A 20,826-nucleotide genomic window follows, 5' to 3' on the forward strand; every position below is an offset into this window, starting at 1 on the left:
AGGGCCCAAGGCGCCTAGGGTTTGGAGAGGGGGCGCCCCACCTAGCTTGGGGGGCAAGTTTCCCCTCTCCCCCCCTTGGCCGCCCCACCAAATGGGATCTGGGCTGGCCGCCGCCCCTAGGGTGGAACCCTAGGTGGGGGCGCAGCCCCCCCTCTCCCCCTATATATAGTGGAGGCAAAGGAGCAGCCCACAGACGAAGTTTCTTCTCTTGTTGACGCAGCCCTACCTCTCTTTCTCCTCATATCTCGCGGTGCTTGGCGAAGCCCTGCTGGATCACTATGCTCCTCCACCACCACCACGCCGTTGTGCTGCTGCTGGATGGAGTCTTCCTCAACCTCTCCCTTTCTCCTTGCTGGATCAAGGCATGGGAGACGTCACCGGGCTGTACGTGTGTTGAACGCGGAGGTGCCGTCCGTTCGGCACTAGGATCTCCGGTGATTTGGATCACGACGAGTACGACTCCTTCAACCCCGTTCTCTTGAACGCTTCCGCTTAGCGATCTACAAGGGTATGTAGATGCACTCTCCTTCCCCTCGTTGCTGGTTTCTCCATAGATAGATCTTGGTGACACGTAGGAAAATTTTGAATTTCTGCTACGTTCCTCAACATGCTTCCCTCCACGCAACTTGAGGGCGGCATATTGCGCCTTGAACTTCTCCTCGTCTTTGATGACCCTAAAGCAATGGGAGAGGTTGAAGCACTTGCCATTGTGTTGGACCTTGAATGCCTCCAAAGCTTGAAATGCCTGCAAACGTTTTCATGCAAGCATATTGGCAAATGGTAGGCAAATGAACATGCAAGCATAAACTTGATGACACAAAAGCGGGCGGCTTGCTAGCATACCATGTCTTGCATGCCGATGCCACTCACAGGGCGGGCCTTGACGCTCTCAAGGGTGGCACAAAACTTGTTGCACTCTTGTTGGATCACCCTCCAACGCTTTAAAATGGACACCCACACGCGCGTGCTCACAATTTGGTAAGGCGGAAACTTCTTGCACTCATGAAACTCTCGGTGGACACGAATCCAAAAAGTTGAATGCTTTTGTTCGGCGCCGGTCTTGGGGTCTTGTCCAATGTCTCGCCAACACTCGCAAAGAAGATTGTCCTCGGTCGCCGTGTATGTCTTCGTCCGCTTGCTCTTGCGCATCGGCTTCGGCCCAGCGGCTTGGTTGGCGAGCTCGTCCTCAAACAAAGGCTCCACTTCGATGTTGCACTCGTCCTCTTCCTCTTGCCCGTAGTCGTCCGGAAACACGTGGTCAAGTGGGAAGCCGTCCAGGTCCATGCCGACCTGATCACGCATGAAAGTCGCTTGATCGTTATCATAGCCAGCGGCCGGCGTGAACGCCCCGTGGCCATCCTGGCTTTGTGTCTCGTCGGAATCGTAGCCAGCAGTCGGCGCACCGCCCTTGAAGATGAGGTTCTGCATGTAGTCCTTGTCGCCGGCGGCCGGCATTCCCTCGAAGAGGTTGCGGGCGTCCGGTAGCACGTCGGTCGGCATCTGCCTCGCGCGTTTCCTTGCGCCTCCCAATGACGAGCCACCGGCCACCGGTGTGGCGTTGAGGTCGATGGGTGCGGGCGTGGGCATGGAAAGCGCCACCACGCTCACGTCGGGCGAGCACTCCCCGTAGAGGCGGGAGGCCTGCGGGTACACGTGGAAGCCGGGCATCGGGTTGCAAGCCGACGCGCGGGGCGAGTCGGGCAGTACCATCCGAGGAAACGCGGATGACCCGGTGCTGGCCGCGGTGGCATTGACGAGGCCGTGCTGGCTAGGGTTTAACCCTAGCATGTAGGGTGCCTCCCTTGTTGCCGCCGCGACGCGGGCGTTCGTGACCTCCTGCTGCACGGCGGCGACGACAGCGGTAGCCGCGACGGCTTCATCGCTCGCGTCTACGGCGTGCCTCCGGCCCTTCCTCTTGGCCGACTCCCTCGCCGTTGTTCGGGCATCAGCGCCTTCTTTGGCTTGGGTGCGGCGGCGGTCTTGTGCGGGGCACGAGGCTTGCCTTTGCCGAAGGGGGCGGTCGTCATGCCGGACGAGGCGAGGGAGGCGAGGCCGGCGGCGCCGTCGCGGTTGAGGTCGTCGTCCATGACGGGTTTGGGGCGGTAGCGCGCGTGAGGGCGGGAGGTTTTTAGGGAAAATGAGGGGAAAATGGTGGTGGTTGTCACCGACCGGCGGCCCGAGGGAAAGAAATAGACGCGCGCACGGGCGTCCGTCCCGTGTCCACGCTGACGCAAATCCGGCTTAAAAATGGGCCGAGAATAGGTCGACATACAAACGCCAAGCAAACACACGTCCGTTTAGATCAACGTGTTGGGCCGATTTTTGTGTCTACGCCGACTCTAACGGGCGGCGATGAATGAAGTGAATCGATCCATTAGAGTTGCTCTAAGGGATTCTCCAGAGAGAACCGGGGGCGTTTGCATAGGCATTACTAGAGCATGCCAGCAGAAAAGTCGGCCCCGATGCCATCGACTTGCATTTTTATTGGCTTTTCATTTTTATCCGTAAGCTGTGAGCAGATCCTAAAAAAGCATCTACAGACATACTGCATATGCAACCCGATGCATGAATGAATCAAATAATTGAACCGGGAGGCAACTCTGACCAGTCGCCGATCGACTGTACGTACAAAAAACAGTTTTGCTAGAACTCATTTAGATGAGATATAGTTTGGTCTCATTCATCTTTTATAGCCATTGAATATGATGCTATAAGATGTATGTGTGCTGACGTGGGTTGTATCTGTTCTTGTTTTCAAAGTGAATGAGACCAAATTATATCTCATTTAGATGAGTTCTAGATACTCCTTACAAGAAAACTGAACAATCCATCACCTCTCATCGCAAGCAGATTTGATCGATCTAACTATCACCCGCGCCGCTCGCGACTTCGCGAGCTAAGGCAAGACTAACTCACTCACTCGCCATGGAACTCTCATCCCTTCCCCTCCTTCTCCTGCCTCTCTTGTTTGTTTATGTATGACATTGTTGAGCTAAGTAGCGATGGTCGAGAGTGGTATGCTCAAGGCTTGAGTTTCTTTGTTTCTAATGTTGTGAGCACAAAATTCTGAAAGTTTTTGAGAATGAAGATGGCCCGGCTAGCATGTTACATAAAATTCTCCACTTTGGGTGGCTGAATTGTTGCCAAAATGAAGTCACCATACACAAAATGATGTGCTAAAGAAAGAAAGAAAAAGAAATAAGTGGCTTGCTAGCTGGCGGATCCATGTGGCAAACAACAGCGGGCCGGCAGCAGAAATACACAAACGAGAGCCATCTCGTACGTGCAACAAGCAGCAAATGCGAGACTGAAATTGCAAGACTAAGGTTGCTAGATTGAAACTCGATATATATGGCCAAAGTAGTACGCAGCGTGTGTGCGTGTGCGTGTGTATATATAGGTAGTTATTAACCCTTCAAAAAAAAAGATGGCTAGATACTACAGGGAGATGCAAAAGTTTGTCTGGCTTCTGCATATCCCGCTAAGATAGTTGCTGCACGCTCGACGAAAAAACAAACAAGGAAGGATTGACGTAGCGATTTCATTCGCGCGAACCTCTTTCCCTTTAATTCACCCTTGCAACGAGGCGCCGTCTCCTCTTCCCTCCCTCTCGTTGGTGCTACTATCGGCCGCCTCTCATGGATCGACCTAGCATCCAACGCCTCCCCACGCTTCTCTCCCGCTCTCGCCGTCTTCCTCTCCCTATAAATCTTAATCCAATCCCTTCTCAACGCGTTCCCACATCCTCTCCATATCCTCACCTCGCGCTCATCTACAACGCATGCACACACGGAGACCCAAAGCCGTACCACACGGTTCCGGCTAGCATCTCCCATCCTTCTCGGTGAGCTCCCTTCCACCCTATCCCCTACCCCCTTTCCCTTCGTTTTTAAACCGATTTGGATAGATTTGTGTGCTGTGAGTTTTGTGAACTTATTTGTATGATCTGTTTCAGCTGGATATGTTGGCAGCCAGCATGGCTGCCGTGGCGAGTACTATGCGCATGCCAGAGGAGGTCCTGGGTGGAGGCGTTCCGAGAGAGGAAACACACTTTGAGAAGGAGCCAACGACGGATTGGTCAGAGGAGGAGAGGGCAGCAGCATCGGTACGTTACACCAAACACAAGCTTTAGAGACATTCTATATGACTAGCAATAGACGTGAGCTAGTCAATAATAATGATAAGACTGCATGTTCTACATATCTGGAGAGACATGTCCATTTTTTTTAGAACGAAGGCTCGCGAAGAGCCCGGCTTTGAATTAACAAAGCCATCAACCGGCCAGGAGTTACAGCAGACAACCCAACTTACAACGGTCAAAACGATACAACAGGGAACACTGGAAAGACTACTCACTACAACCTCCACGGGCCACAAATGAATACAGCTAGTAAAGGCCGAGCACTCCACACTAGGATCATATATGGCAGAAACGGAGCAGCGCATCAGGACATAGCCGACCTTCGAGGATGGACCGAGCTCCAGGAACACTTAGAGAAGAGAGGAACCAACATCTTCCTTCTCAATCACCGAAGAGGGACCCTTCCCCCTCGCCATGGCTCGTAGGCGCCGCACCATCGGGATTTCGAGAAGCTCACCCTAGAGCTGGAAGAATGTCGCCCTCGCATCGCAAGGTGGACATGGGATGACCACATCGATTTGGGATATACCTCGCCGGCTGCTCCACCACAGTCCAAGCCCAACTAGTTGGAGACAAGCTTCAGGAATCGGACGACACAGAGGAGGTAGTGCAATCCCTCACCTGCATAACCTCCCGACCGAGCCCCGCACCCTTGACGACGCCTCCAGCAAGGTCACGACGCGCAAGGCGCCGCCGCCGCCAAATCCGTCGGGGATAAAGGTATTCACTCGGGCAGGGGGATCGGGGTGGAAAGCAGGGGACCTCGGCTGCGCCCCCATGGAGGAAAGCAGCGCCCTTGGGCGTTGCCGCTGCCGGGCCGGCCGGACCGGCCAAGGTTTTCCCCGGTTCCCTGGCTGACCACCAACACACACCAACGCCGGAGCCAGGCAAAGCTAGCCCACCACGGAGGCGAGAGAGAAGCCGCAGAGACATGTCCATATATATGTTAACACATCTAGTATTTAGCTGAGTTTTGCTCAAGTTTTGAATAAACTCAAAGAAATATTTAAAATAATTCTGACCGTGGACAATTTATTTGTGAAATGTATGTCTATTTACATAGGTGGATACTAATGTAAATATGAATGCTAATTCAGTAGTCAACTCATAAACTTAGGTGGATCCTAGTTGTATGCAGGTATGACATATTCTACATGAAGTAGCCTAAGAAGTAGTTGCTTCACTGTTTCATAAGATGACACACTTTAACTTTTAACTGCTATGTGTTCGCTGCCGAACTTATGCTGTTTCTAAGCAATTAATGTCTGAATTTGCGTTTAAACTACCACTGATGTTGCTACGCTACCACTAATGCTGCTATACTACTGATGTTGTTGTTGTACTACTGGCTGCTTGTTTTTCAAAATAGGCAACGGAATTCACCGCTCAAATCAAAACTTAAGCTTCAAAACCACACACAAATATTGATGCATTTCATATAATCAAAATTTAGGTTGGTTCACTACCAGGCACATAATTTCTAGTAACGCATTATGTTAATCAATATACAAATATTAATGCATCATGCTAACAATTCTTACTACATTGATTAGGAACTTTTTTAACATAATACAGACGCAGACGCTCATACATACGCACATAGACTCACTCCTATGAACACACGCAAGCACACCCTATCCTTATGAGCACCTTCAATACACTGAGCTGGCACATCATTTTGAGATTGACAAAGTTGTCACGAACATCTTCGTAGTCGACGGGAACCGTCTCCTCCCACTGAGCGTCGGCCATGAGCTTGGTGGAGTGACGAAGCGTGGGTCGACGAAGAAGAAGGCTTCAGCGCACCCCTACCTGGCGCGTCAAATGTCGGATTTGGGGTTCCGGCAAAACTCTTAAGGTTCGAACACTAGGATGCGCACAAAGATCTCCCCCCTCTCTAGCTCGCGCACTCAACGATCTCACGGCCTAGCTTGACCCAAAGAACACGAGACACAAGATTTATACTGATTCGGGCCACCATTGTGCTGTAATACCCTACTCCAGTGTGGTGTGGTGGATTGTCACTTGGGCTGTGGATGAACAGTTACAAGGGAAGAATAGCCTCCCGAGGAGAGGTGTTCTTGTGCTTGGTGAGTTTGTGTGGTTGAGGATGATCTGTATCCTCTGGATCCTCCGTTATGGTGGTGGCTAGTCCTATTTATAGAGGCACTGGTCCTCTCCCCAAATATTAAGCGGGAAGGGATCCCACAACGGCCAAATTCGAAGGGAGACAACTAGTACAAGTTATCCTGGCAAAAGTAGTCTTCGCCTGCCAAAGGCTCTGGTGGTGACGCCGTCTTGGGCTCCACGGTGACCTCCGTCCTGCCGTCCTGCTGGTCTTGGTCTTGTTGCACCGATATGGAAACATTTGCCTGATGCCTTGAAACTTCTCGCATGCGCTTGCTTCCTTAGCACCAAAGAGAAAACGAGAAACACTGTGCGCGCTGGCGTCCACCTGGCGCCCGCCTCGTCTTGATTGTCATGGCTTACGTCATTGGAACCTCGCGAGGTTCGCCTTGCCTTGATCTCTCCGCCCCTCGCGAGCTAGCCTGGTGAGGCCGCCCCTGAGGAGGTCTTGCGTCGTCCGCCTCGCGTGGCTTGGCCCCTCGCGAGGGTCTTGGGTGTTTGCTGGTGAAGATGGGTCGTACAGGGCCGCTAGAGGAGCCACGTTGCGGGCCACAGGCAGGCAAGTCTGGGGACCTCTGTTCCCAGAATGCCGACATTCCCCCCTCTGGCAGGGTGCCGGAACGGGGTCCCGATTGGTTTTTGGTGGCTACAGAGGCTTGCGGCGGCAGAACTCCCGATCTAGATTTCTTTTTGAGGGTTTCTGTATTTATAGGAATTTTTGGCGTCAGGAACAAGTCAGGGGGGCCCCGAGTTGTCCACGAGATAGGGGGCGCGCCCAGGGGGTAGGGCATGCGAGGGTGATGGCGGCGGCGCGCCCTGACTCCCTCGCCCGCTGTTCGGGCGGCAGCCACGACGACTTCATCCCTTCGTCTTGGCCGACTCCCTCGCCCATTGTTCGGACGACAGCGCCTTCTTTGGCTTGGGCGTGGCGGCGGTCTTGCGCGGGGCACGAGGGTTGCCTTTGCCGGAGGGGGCGGTCGTCATGCCGGACGAGGCGAGGGAGGCGAGGCCGGCGGCGGCGTTGAGGTCGAGGTCGTCGTCCATGGCGAGTTTGGGGCAGGAGCGCGCACGGGCGTGAGGGTTTTGGGAAAAATAAGGGGGGAAGTGAATGGTGGTGGCTGCCACCGACCGGCCGGCCCAGGGAGGGAGGGGGAAGAGTAGGCGCGCGCGTCCGTCTTGTTTCTATGCCGACACAAATCCGACTCAAAAATAAATCGGGAATGGGTCAGTATGCGGACGTGTCGGCACGTTGGGCCGTCTTTTGTGTCCGCGCCAATTCAAACGAATGGCGACAGACGATATGGGTCGCCTCATTAAAGTTATTTTTAAGGAATGGATCGCCTCGTTGAAGCTGCTCTAAGGGATTCTGGAGAGAGAACCGGGGTTGTTTGCATAGGCATTACTAGAGCATGACAGCAGAAAAGTCGGGCCCGATGCCATCGGCAGGCATTTTCATTGGCTTTTCATTTTTATCCGTAAGCTGTGAGCAGATCCTAAAAAAGCATCTACAGACATACTGCATATGCAACCCGATGCATGAATGAATCAAATAATTGAACCGGGAGGCAACTCTGACCAGTCGCCGATCGATTGTACGTACAAGACAACTGAACAATCCCTCACCTCTCATCGCAAGCAGATTTGATCGATCTAACTATCACCCGCACCGCTCGCGACTTCGCGAGCTAAGGCAAGACCAACTCACTCACTCGCCATGGAACTCTCATCCCTTCCCCTCCTCCTCCTGCCTCTCCTCCCTCTTCTCTACTTCCTCTACCTGCGGCCGGACCCCAAGAGGCAGCCTCGCGCCCATGGCCTCAAGGTCTACCCCATCCTCGGCACGCTGCCGCACTTCGTCAAGAACCAGGACCGCTTCCTCGAATGGTACACCGGCGTCATGCAGGCCAGCCCCACGCACACCCTGGCCTTCAAGGTGCCCGGCCTCACCGGCGGCGCCATCACCGCCGACCCGGCCTGCGTCGAGCACATACTCAAGGCCAACTTTGCGAACTACCCCAAGGGCGAGCTCCAGGTCTCCATGCTCGACGACTTCCTCGGCCACGGCATATTCAACTCCGACGGCGAGCAGTGGCTGTGGCAGCGGAAGGCCGCCAGCTACGAGTTCAACAAGCGCTCGCTGAGGAACTTCGTGGTGGACGCCGTCCGCTTCGAGGTCGTCGAGCGGCTGCTGCCGCTGCTGGACCGCGCGGGGCGCGACGGGCGGACGCTGGACGTGCAGGACGTGCTGGAGCGCTTCGCGTTCGACAACATCTGCCGCGTGGCCTTCGGCGAGGACCCGGCCTGCCTCGCCGAGGAGGGCATGGCCGCGCCCCAGAGCGCCGAGTTCATGGCCGCCTTCAACGACGCGCAGAACGCCGTGATGGCCCGGTTCATGTCGCCCGCCAAGTGGCTGTGGCGCGTCAAGAGGCTGCTGGGCATGGAGCCGGAGAGGCGGATGCGCTCGGCGCTCGCCACCATCCACGGCTACGCCGACAAGATCGTCCGCGAGCGCAAGGAGAGAGGGGAGGCTGCTGGGCTGGTGAGCCGGGACGACTTCCTATCGCGCTTCGCCGCGGCCGGCGAGCACAACGACGAGAGCCTCCGCGACGTGGTCACCAACTTCATCCTCGCCGGCCGCGACACGACCTCGTCCGCGCTGACCTGGTTCTTCTGGCTGGTGTCCACGCGGCCCGACGTGGAGGACAAGATCCTGCGCGAGGTCCGCGCGGTGCGCGCGTCGGGCGGCGGCGCAGCGTCGACTCCCAGCTTGGACGAGCTGCGCGAGATGCACTACCTCCACGCGGCCATCACGGAGTCGATGCGGCTGTACCCGCCGGTGCCCGCCGACACGCACAGCTGCAAGGAGGACGACTTCCTCCCGGACGGCACGTTCGTCGGGAAAGGGTGGCTGATGACGTACTGCGCGTTCGCCATGGCGCGGCTGGAGGGCGTGTGGGGCAAGGACTGCGAGGAGTTCAGGCCGGAGCGGTGGCTCGACGAGGAGGGCGCGTTCCGGGCGGAGAGCCCGTTCAAGTACGCGGTGTTCCACGCGGGGCCGAGGATGTGCCTCGGCAAGGAGATGGCCTACATACAGATGAAGTCCATCGCGGCGTGCGTGCTGGAGAGGTTCAGCCTCCGGTACGCCGGCGGCGAGGGGCATCCCAGGCTCATAATGTCACTTACGCTGCGGATGGGAGGCGGCCTGCCGATGCAGGTGAAGAGCAGAACAGAGGTGGCTAGCTAGGATGCTTGGAGTAGTCCATTTCGTCACGAATCACAATTGCTCTACTCCATTTTCTGTTGTGTTCTTGCTTGGTTCGGGCAAAAAAATCGCTAGCGGGTTTAAAGGTGTTCATTTATAATTGCAACCTTTAATAAACTACTAGTACAATATTTATGTGTTGTTGTGAACACCGTATAATATGCTGGTATTTGTTCATGGCTCAGTTGTGTTCAAGTAATTATTTGGTTATGTTTTGGGTTCAGTTACACATATTGTTCAGGAATTATCTTAACTTAACTTGTGGCAGAAACCATGGGGACATGCCAGTTATGGGAATGTGGTAGAAACCAACGAGACAACTTTGTGGCCATCCAACGGGTCCAACAAAACGGACACCACCAAATGTCCACGGAACATGACCCGGAAGTCATACAACCGCATATATCGAATGCCCATATCCTGTTTTTTTTACACTCGGCCTACTCAAACAGTCAAACATAAAATAGTTCTTAAGCAATTGAAAGATAATATTTTAATGCAATAATAATTCAAATAAAAATATTACAATCTGAACATAAAATAATTCATATTTGAATTCAACATATTAGACACATGTTTCAATTGTCCATATGAAACATCCAAGGATTCTCGACTAGATCATTTTGCAGTTGCGCATGAGTTCCCGACGAAGATGGCTCCATGAACTCGCTCTGAATCCCACGTGTTTGCTTCAAACTAAACAACAAAAGTAAAAATAATAATTGGCAATGACATTTGGCCAAACACTTGACGGGCGTGGCGTCCAGTATGGATGGGATTGGCAGATAGCGGATGATACTTGGGCTACGGTCAGATGATACTTGGGCTACGGTCAGATCTATGGTGGAACGGCGGCGTAGTCAAAGGTGGGAGGGGCCTGGGTGGAGCAGCGAAGGTCCGACAAGGCCCATGACGGTGGTTGGGGTGGTACGGCGAGGTCGTCGGTTGCTGAAGGAGCGGATACAAAGCACAATGGAGAGAGACATAATGGGGCAAAAGGTTCTCCGGATGTGGTATTTTGGGCGGGTCGGGCGTGCCAGAGTCCAACGTGTTAGAGGTCCGAACGCTCGCAAACATCTCATACATTTGGTGTCGGTTTGTGGGATTTCGAGCATCTAAACTGGTCCAGGATGAAAGACATTGGATTGCAAAGAATGGCCGGATAGATCGGTCTGGACAATTAGGACCGATTTTGTGGACCACGTTGGAGTTGTCCTTACAATATTTTTTTTGAAAAAGAAAAGCCTTTTGATCTATTCATGAACTGTCAACGAGGTACAAAGAATACCAGAAGTAATGAAAATTACATCTTGATTCAAAGATCATCTAGCGACTACTACAAACATTGTAGTAAGGAAAGGCGTTGTTGTCATCGCTCCTCCCTCATAGGGGCTCGGTAGACCTTGTTATAGTAGGCAGTCGAAAAGTCATCATGCATGCTATGGCCTCATAGGACCAGCACATCAGAACTACAATCGTCGTCAGTGAAGAAAAGTATAGATCGGAAGAATCAAATCTATAGACACACAAACGAAGACGAGCGATGGCCGGATCCAAGTAAACCCACTGAAGACAAACACAATCGAATATGAAGATATTAACCTAGACACACTTTCACACGATCTTCAACGACGCTAGGCACACCGCTAGAGCCGCCACCGCTTCACCTTTTTGAGTGGTAGATAGAAGCGATAACGAAAATCAGAAGAAAAAAAACACCAAAAAACGAAGCATGTGTGATCAGGATCCACCGCGCCTCTTCCATTCACCAAAAAATCGTGCGGTCAACTTTACTGAAGTCTAAAGTAGTCAACTTTACTGCAGTAACCCCGTAACTAGACTAGATTAATCAAGAGAAATAATAATTAATGGTTATGTACATAGTAAAAATGCAACAACTCTAACTGCGAATCTTGCCCTTTTGCTGTAACTGTCAAGCACGGAGCGCCAACTCACTCCTACAGTTTGGACTGGCAAGCCTGAGATCCCGATCGCCATGGAGCTTCCGTTGACCTCGGCCCTGCTCCTGCTCCTGCCTCTGCTCTGCTTCCTCTGGCTACGCCGGGAGACCAGGAGGCAGACTCGCCCCGACGGCCTCAAGGCCTACCCCATCATCGGCACGCTCCCCCACTTCGTCAAGAACCAGCACCGCCTCATCGAGTGGTCGGCCGGCGTCCTCGCGCGCTGCCCCACCCACACCATGACCTTCAACTTCCGGGGCCTCGGCCTCGGGGCCGGCGTCATGACGGCCAACCCGGCCAACGTCGAGCACGTCGCCAAGACCAACTTCCAGAACTACCCCAAGGGCGAGTTCGTGGTGTCCGTCATCGAGGACCTGCTCGGCCGCGGCATCTTCAACTCCGACGGCGACCAGTGGCTCCGGCAGCGCAAGGCCGCCAGCTACGAGTTCAACACGCGGTCGCTGAGGAGCTTCGTGGTCAGCGCCGTCAGCTCCGAGGTCGTCGACCGGCTGCTGCCGCTGCTGGAGCGCGCGGGGCGCGACGGGCGGACGCTGGACGTGCAGGACGTGCTGGAGCGCTTCGCGTTCGACACCATCTGCTGCGTCGTCTTCGACGAGGACCCGGCGTGCCTCGCCGAGGAGGAGGAGGAGGAGGACGGACCGGGGGCGGACGGGGACGGGCGTGCCGAGTTCATGCGCGCCCTGACCGACGCGCAGAACATCGTCATGGCCCGGTTCATGTCGCCGGTCAAGTGGGCGTGGCGGCTCCAGAGGCTGCTCAACGTGGGGCCGGAGAGGCGGATGCGCGACGCGGTCGCCACCATCCACGGCTACATCGACAGGGCCGTCCGCGAGCGCGGCGAGAGTGGGGCGGCCCGCAAGGACGACTTCCTGTCGCGCTTCGCGTCGAGCGGCGAGCACAGCGACGAGGGCCTCCGCGACGCGGTCACCAACTTCATCGTCGCCGGGCGGGACACGACGTCGTCGGCGCTCAGCTGGTTCTTCTGGCTGCTGTCCGGGCGGCCCGACGTGGAGGGCAAGATCGTGCGCGAGATCCGCGCGGCGCGCGCGTCGAGCGGGAATGGGGATGCGGCGTTGGGCTACGAGGAGCTGCGCTCGATGCAGTACCTGCACGCGGCGATCACGGAGTCGATGCGGCTGTACCCGCCGGTGGCCATGGACACGCACTGCTGCCGGCGCGAGGATGTCCTGCCGGACGGCACGCTCGTCGGCAAGGGGTGGCAGGTCACCTACAGCGCGTACGCCATGGCGCGGCTGGAGGAGCTGTGGGGCGCGGACTGCGCGGAGTTCCAGCCGGAGCGGTGGCTGGACGAGGAGGGGGCGTTCCGGCCGGAGAGCACGGCCAAGTACCCGGTGTTCCACGCGGGGCCGAGGATGTGCCTCGGCAAGGAGATGGCCTACATACAGATGAAGTCCATCGTTGCCGGCGTGGTGGAGAGGTTCAGCCTCCGGCACGTCGGCGGCGAGGGGCACCCCCGGCTCGTCATGTCGCTGACGCTGCGCATGGGAGGCGGCCTGCCCATGCAGGTGAAGAAGAGAGCAGAGGGAGCTAGCTAGGCTAGGCTAGGCTAGTCGCAGGAGTCCATTCCGTCAGAGGTCAACAATGCTCTGTACGAGTTCTCCATTATTTCGGGTGTAAATCTTCCGTTATTGCACACCTTGTTGATGGCATGGTACGCTTCTACACGTCGGGACACCACTTGCCGGAAAAGTAGAAGAATGGCATAGCGAGCTTGATACGTTACGCCGACCCGGAGGGGCAGACACTTCTCATCAGTCATCTCTCTTTCTTCAACCGTCTTCAGTAGGGCCTCGCTGAACTAAAGCCACGACTCTCTTTTTGGATCGGAGGGAGTAGTAATTTTGTTGTTGTTGTTGCCGTCGTCGTTGAGAAAAATCAATCTTAGTAGCAGAGAAATAAGCTAGCTAGCCACTGGGAGAAGATGCCGGATGATCTATGCAGGAAATGCCACGCTGCACGTGAAATCGACGTGGGTTCAGAAGGGCACTCAGCAGCAGAACAAGGAGGGAAAAAAAACTTAACACCAGATTGCTCAGAGCCTCAGACCTTCATCGTTATTGCATGACTGCTGGTTGCAGTGCACCGTACGTACATCCAAACTAGCTGACTTGTCACGACTCATGAGTTTCTCGTGTGGATGCTGGAGACAGAAGAAAAAAAAAGAATGATACTCGTTGGGTCAGTTATGGCCCTGAACAAACTATAATCTTCCTCTCAACTTGGGCCGGAGGCATTTCACGTACCGAACGTAGTATGTGGCGTAGTTTCGTTATGCGAGTATGAAAAAACCATTTCATTCAGTTACACAGTATAAAATTATCTATGCATCAAACATAACTTTTTAGACGCCACTCCTTGAGCGAATCAGTTGCGAGCATCACAATTTTGCAGTGTTTGTCTATGGTTCAGTTGCAGTTGATCGAATCAGGTAGCCGATCAACCGACCGAGGCAGTTTATTTTTTTAATATATTTTTGGAAATGTAAGCAGCATTAAACTATTCAAGTGCAACGGAATATAAGCCTCTCCTTTTTTGCGAAGATGTGGACATCAAAATTGACTAGTCTTTGTTCATGGTTAAGTTTGTGTCCAAGTGATTTATCTGGTAAGATTGGTCATGTTTTAGTTGATGGTTCACTTGCTTATAGTAGTTGCCAGGAAGCAGGAATCACGTCAACTTGTAGTTTCCCATGGACATGCCTGAAACCAACAGCAGTATTCTGAGCAATTGGTTGGTGTCGCATCCGCACAAACTAATTACACAACCCCAATCAGTGTTCATCTACAAGTGCCCTTGACATATACTGAAGCCAAAGACTCAAAGTACACTCATCCAGCTCACACCTCCAACTAGACCAGATAAATCAAAGAGAAAAATGGTTATATAGTACTCCCTTCGTAAAGAAATATAAAAGCGTTTAAATCACTAAAGTAGTTTGAAACTTTAGTACACGGATGTATCTAATGGAGGGAGTATCAGTACGTCACGTACTGAAGCCGAAGACTCAAAGTACACGGATGTATCTAACATTAAAACGCCTTTTTAGACTTTTGAGACGGAGGGAGTATCAAAGATGCAACAACTCTGCTTCAGAATCCCCTTTTCCGTGTTAACCTCCAAGCACCCCCACTCACTCCTACAGTTTTAGACTTGGCAAGCCAGAGATCTCGATCGCCATGGAGCTCTCGTTCACCTCGGCCCATCCCATGCTCCTCTTCCTGCTCCTACCTCTACTCTATGTCCTCCGCCTACGTCGGAACACCAGAAAGCAACCTCACGCCGACGGCCTCAAGGCCTACCCCATCATCGGCACGCTCCCGCACTTCGTCAAGAACCAGGACTGCCTCGTCGAGTGGTCGGCCGGCGTCGTCGCTCGTTGCCCCACGCACACCATGGTCTTCGACTTCAAGGGTCTCGGCCTCATGGCCGGTGCCATCACCGCGAATCCGGCCAATGTGGAATACATCGTGAAGACCAACTTCCAGAACTACCCCAAGGGTGAGTTCGTGGTGTCTGCCATGGCGGACTTCCTTGGCCATGGCATCTTCAACTCCGACGGCGACCAGTGGCTCTCGCAGCGCAAGGCCGCCAGCTACGAGTTCAGCAAGCGCTCGTTGAGAAACTTCGTGGTCAGCACCGTCCGGTTCGAGGTCGTCGAGCGGCTGCTGCCTCTGCTCTCCCGGGCGGAGCTAGAAGGCCTGACGCTGGACATGCAGGACGTTCTCGAGCGCTTCGCGTTCGACAACATCTGCTGCGTCGCCTTCGACGAGGACCCGGCGTGCCTCACCGACGACGGCCTGGGGTTGAATGGGCGTGCCGAGTTCATGCATGCCTTGAACGACGCGCAGATGATGATCATGGCCCGGTTCATGTCGCCGGTCAAGTGGGCATGGCGGGTCAAGAAGCTACTCAACATGGGACCGGAGAGGCGGATGAGCGAGGCACTCGCCACGATTCACGGCTACGTCGACAGGATCATCCGTGACCGCGGCGAGAGGGGAGCGGCCGGGCTGGCGCGCAAGGACGACTTCCTCTCACGCTTCGTCTCCAGCGGCGAGCACAGCAACGAGAGCCTTCGTGATGTGGTCACCAGCTTCATCATAGCCGGGCGGGACACCACCTCATCAGCGCTCACTTGGTTCTTCTGGCTCGTGTCCCGGCGGCGCGAGGTGGAGGACAAGATCGTCCGCGAGATACGCGCGGTGCGAGCGTCCAGCGGGAGCGCGGATGCAGCCTTCAGCTTGGACGAGCTGCGCGAGATGCACTACCTGCACGCAGCGGTCACGGAGTCCATGCGTCTATACCCACCCGTGGCCATGGACTCGCGCTGCTGCAAGCATGACGACGTCCTGCCCGATGGCACGTTCGTCGGTAAAGGTTGGCAGGTCTCCTACAGCGCGTATGCCATGGCGCGGTTGGAGGAGATATGGGGCGAGGACTGTGCAGAGTACCGGCCAGAGCGATGGCTCGATGAGGAGGGTGCGTTCCGGCCAGAGAGCTCGTTTAAGTACCCGGTCTTCCATGCCGGGCCGAGGATGTGCCTCGGCAAAGAGATGGCTTACATACAGATGAAGTCCATTGCTGCCTGCGTGTTGGAGAGGTTCAGCTTCCAGTTCATCGGAGGCGAGAGCCGGCCAGGGGTTGTGTTCTCCGTGACCTTGCGTATGGAGGGCGGCTTGCCGATGCAAGTGAAGAAGAGGGGGGCACTGAGCAGCTAGGCATGTTCCCTTTGCCTACAGGCTGCTCCTCTCTCACGCCTACTTGTCTTAGTCCTACATATTCAGGTTCTAGCCAGTCTTGAGGTACCATGTATTCAGGCACTCAACATATTCACTAGATGACTCAACCAAGAGCAAGCAGGTACTGGTACTTAATACTCCCTCCGTCCCAAAATAAGTGACTCAACTTTACACTAACTAACTTTGTACTAAAGTTACTACAAAGTTTAGTCACTTATTTTGGGACGGGGGGAGTACATGATAGCGTAGAAGATAAAACTTATTCCAGCGACTGCCTGAAGTTTTCAACCAAAGAAGTGTTCTCAAAACTGTTAGGGTGTAGGTAAGCACCAATTTGTCCTACTGCACAAAAATACTTGGATGATATATAGCATTGGGGTCCTACAAAGTTACAGAATGCAGCGCCCAAGATGATATAATCTCACAAAACAACATAGCATTAAAGACTGCCACTACCAAAAAGGATAAATTGTACCGGTGTTGGAACTTAATTCAGGTATCAAGTTATCAACCAGAGTAACAGCGAAAAGATGTGCAGCAATTGTTACAGATGAACATGGCTGAGAACATGGGGTGCAAAAAGAGTAAAACTTACAGCTGGAATACATAACGCCTCACATTGCGCTGTAATCAGTACTTTGTCCCAGTGGGTGAGTTCGACTTTGTGCACAGAATCTTCCTTCCTCTGTCACGCCTACGCTTCAGAACCTTTCTTCCAGCAGTAGTCCGCATCCGCCTTCGGAAACCATGCACACGGGCAAGTGACTTCCTGGATCTTGACCTCTTGGTCAGGCAGAGGGCAGCCTTTCCGGCCCTAATCTGTAGACCGCGAGGTCTGCGTGTTGTTAATCTGTTGTAGCTGAACTCAATTCCCAAAGATGAACCTGGCGTACATAATGATAAAATATCATAGTCAGTTCTACGTAATCAATACTAGGATTGGATACATAAAATCTTCTTTTAGTGAACACCCATGAGGTCTAAGCTTGATCGTATTAAGGAAGAAAAGGTTATCTGTTACAAAGACGTAAACAGTATACTTGATCATTAGACAAATGCTGTAATAGATCAAAAGAGAAGCTCTAAACAACAAGTTACAACTAAGAACTTGTGATTTGCCTTGTTAACCCACTACTCTGTGCAGTTCTAAATTAAATGCCTTGATGGTCTCCACAATTGCTGTTGCACTTAATTCTAAAATTTGCTAAACATAAGTTCAGACAAACGTATTCCAAAACAAACTATTAGCTGCCTTTTGGCTGTTCTCTGAAGATTACTTCGTTGTGTATGAAAATATTCTACTATATTGCATCGATTCATTCCCACTTTAGCTAGTTCATTTAATATAACATTGTTGTGCTGGGTTTAGAAGCATACTGGGTCACTTTTAACCATTTAAGAGGATAAACTGGTTGAGAATGAGCAAGTATTGAAGCTTGAGAGGCTTCATTCTTGAAGTTATCCGTTTGTTGTTTAATTAACTGTGGTAGACAATTTATTACATTATGAATTTGTTGTTCAGCGACGTACAGTTGCTTCCCCAAAATTGAGTGGTAGTTAAGAAAACATGAGCTACATTTATGTCTGAAGGATCTGTGAGACTTTCCATCGTCTATATGATTCAGGATTTTAGGCCCTCAAATTCAGATACATATACTAGTTGTATCCCATTTCTTCCTAACACTTGAGTTCTAATTAACAAAACAAGAACCCCAGTCATATGTTAATATGTAGCTTCTTTGTGAGAATTTGAAATTTCGATTGTCTAACGAAATTGGCGGTCACACTGCATCCTCAAAAAAAAAGGAACCAGTAGAAATTGCAGGACGCGATGACACAAATAAATCCTCAGCCATGCACATTTTCCTAATTTTAGCGATTTATATTCACTCAAAGTGATGTTTGAAATATAAACATTCTTTTTTATTTTTGATAGAGATAAATATGAACATTCTCAGTTCAAGTATGGACAAGAAAACAAAAATTGGGTCTAAGACTACAATGACTTGTGCAGAACTTGCTTGCTCTCAGATAACTGCACCTGCAGGCCAGACATTGTAGATTCCAAGATTCCATTGCACTATGTACATGAACCAACATGTCCAACAATAATGAAATCTAATATATGTATTTTCAGAAAAAAATGCTGGAGACGTTTAAGTTTGCGAATGCCTGCTGAGGTACATTTTCCTTCGACACCTAAACCAAATCGAAGTGCGTAAATTCTGCTGTTTACAGTTTTGTACAAACACAGCAAGTGTCAAAAGGAGCCCATAACTATGGAGGCTCACCCTGTGTTCATAATGTTTGACTCTCTTCTTGTCACTGAATTTGCAGAGCACGCGACAGAAAAACTAAGACAAATACTTATACAGCACAATGGCATTGTGCAACAGCAGAACATCCATAGTTTACACACTTCTACCGTTCTACGCTTCAAACCCGCCATTTCCATTGCAGGTAACTTTCCCCTCCAACTCCAACTCCAACTCCTCAACCCAATAAAACTAGCTGAACAGTACCAACATATCGAACACATTCAATAAAGAATTTCCCTCGTGCCAAAGGGAAGGAGGAGTTTCTCTCACCGCCGAACGACGAGGCGGACGTGAAGGCGAGCGACGCCGAGACCGCAGCCGAGAGCGAGGAGGTGGTGGAGGAGGAGGAGATGAAGGAGCTCCGGAGAAACGGGGAGGCGGAGGCCCCCATAGGGCCCGCTTTGTGGGGGCGGAGACCGCCGCCGATAGCCACCGCCGAGATCCTCCCGGAGTGGAGCGAGAGGGACGCCATTGGGGAGGCGAGGGCAAGCGCCATGTCTGGGCAGCTAGAGTGCGGGCTATCCTCTCACACTCGATGCTGTTATCATCATATCCACGGCTGGATGAGAAGTTTGGGCTTTGTGGGCCTTAATTTTGGGCAGCTAACCTGTTAACAAGCCCATCTGTAGGCCCGCTTGTGATTCTCTAACAGCTCGTTTGATACCCTCATTTTAATTCTCTCGGATAGAGTGTTAGAGTGTGCGTACTATATAGTGAGAAATACCCCCTCGTTTCATTTCATTTGGTACAAATAAAATCTCTGTTAGGATTTCAGTTGGTTGAAATGGAAATCCAACTGCAAAAAAACATGCTTGGCTGCCACAAGGATTTATAAATTGAAATCATTATTGTGTCACGTATGGCTGCCATTTTGGCAAGAATCAATGAAACCAAACATCATCTTTCCAAAATTTGACATTCATGTCAACATTAAACAAGTTGCGACACACAATCTTTCATATATGAAGCTGTTCCATAAAGCACAAATCCATATGATCAAATTCAAATACAACCGCCATGTTCATATCATAAAGCACAAATGCACGTCTAACACAAGTAAAACAAAGGTTCAAAGCTTGTATTCAACAAGGTATGGAGGAAAAAAATACTAAAGCTTGTCATAAAAAATGTATTAGGACAATAAAATTAATTCTTTGAATCCAAGAAATATCATGTGGCTTGACTTGCATCAGGACACATTTTTTTCATTCCATCTTGCATCAAGGTATGAGTTGGAGGAACTAGCCCATTTTTTTCATCCCATCTTGCATCAAGGTAAGGGTTGGAGAAATCTTGTGGCCTCATTGTTGGCCTGCAAATACGATGATAAACATGTTGGTGAAGTTACTAAAGTAGTTGCTAAAGTTGAATTGGAGGCACCAACAAATGTCACATCAATATTTTGGTTGCATCTATCGTAAAATAATAATATTAACAACAACAACAACAACAACAACAACACCAACCCTGATTTGTACTACTTTCTTAATTCCATCCAGTATTGTAGGAAATTAGGAAAATGAACATTTCTCTCTTTTTTAACAAATGTTTGGACAAGATATTTGTTAATCTCTTACATTATTCATGTCTTTTGAGCTCGTTGTCTGGCAACATGTGATTCAGTGAGCATGCAACTCCTTCTACTCCTATGTTCTTGGTGACATGTGATTCGCTGAGCAATGTCTCATTGTTCATCAACAATTTAGTCAATGTCTGCTCTCTTCTACTCCTATATGGAATTCACATTTCTACTAGTAAACTTACTAGGATCCAAAAGAAGAGCATGATCTTGAGGATGTTCTGGAAAGAGGATGAAGTAGATGAGGTATTGGATCACCTTTGGCTGTCCGCACCATAAGTGTTCATCCAACGGAATGATGGCCAGGTCACCCTTGATCGTCGAGTGCTTCTCTGCGACCTCCTAGGGGCAGTTTGATGCCAACGAGCAACAAAAGTTGCACAAGGAAGCGATGGCAGCCCGGTAAGAACTTCTCTCACTGCAGGTCTTCAATGCCTACATAAATTTATGCTTGTATACATGTGCTGGGGTTCATGGACACTTATGATAACCTTATGTAATTGCAAAATATAGGTGAGAGGGAGGGGGCCAAGGCCCCTCCCCCCAATGCACTAGGCTCACATATGGGACTAGCAACCTTCTAAGAGACATAAGTAAACATATACACATTTACTTAAAATGGGCGTGTGAGACCAATACTCTTCAAAAAATACACAA

At 51.6% G+C, this 20,826-nt stretch overlaps 4 protein-coding genes across 4 annotated transcripts; 3 read left to right on the forward strand and 1 right to left on the reverse strand.

Annotated features, from left to right (window-relative positions):
• Positions 1 to 7,892: 7,892 nt before the first annotated feature.
• LOC125544977 (cytochrome P450 94B3-like) lies at positions 7,893 to 9,707 on the forward strand. The gene has a single exon (XM_048708793.1). It carries the CDS (start codon positions 7,983 to 7,985, stop codon positions 9,510 to 9,512), a length of 1,530 nt encoding a protein of 509 aa, XP_048564750.1. The 5' UTR covers positions 7,893 to 7,982; the 3' UTR covers positions 9,513 to 9,707.
• Positions 9,708 to 11,263: 1,556 nt separating this feature from the next.
• LOC125544976 (cytochrome P450 94B3-like) lies at positions 11,264 to 13,214 on the forward strand. The gene has a single exon (XM_048708792.1). It carries the CDS (start codon positions 11,527 to 11,529, stop codon positions 13,066 to 13,068), a length of 1,542 nt encoding a protein of 513 aa, XP_048564749.1. The 5' UTR covers positions 11,264 to 11,526; the 3' UTR covers positions 13,069 to 13,214.
• A 174-nt stretch (positions 13,215 to 13,388) lies between these two features.
• Positions 13,389 to 16,875, forward strand: LOC125544975 (cytochrome P450 94B3-like). Its single transcript, XM_048708791.1, has one exon. The coding sequence runs from the start codon at positions 14,710 to 14,712 to the stop codon at positions 16,249 to 16,251; it is 1,542 nt and encodes a 513-aa protein (XP_048564748.1). The 5' UTR covers positions 13,389 to 14,709; the 3' UTR covers positions 16,252 to 16,875.
• On the reverse strand, positions 16,689 to 19,132 carry LOC125544978 (50S ribosomal protein L34, chloroplastic-like). Its single transcript, XM_048708794.1, has 2 exons — positions 18,861 to 19,132; positions 16,689 to 17,156 (listed from the first exon to the last, which is right to left on the reverse strand). The coding sequence occupies exons 1-2, from the start codon at positions 19,084 to 19,086 to the stop codon at positions 16,903 to 16,905; spliced, it is 480 nt and encodes a 159-aa protein (XP_048564751.1). The 5' UTR covers positions 19,087 to 19,132; the 3' UTR covers positions 16,689 to 16,902.
• Positions 19,133 to 20,826: the final 1,694 nt, after the last annotated feature.

This window comes from Triticum urartu, chromosome 3 (genome assembly GCF_003073215.2).
Source record: "Triticum urartu cultivar G1812 chromosome 3, Tu2.1, whole genome shotgun sequence".
In the NCBI taxonomy this organism is placed as follows: Eukaryota; Viridiplantae; Streptophyta; class Magnoliopsida; order Poales; family Poaceae; genus Triticum; species Triticum urartu.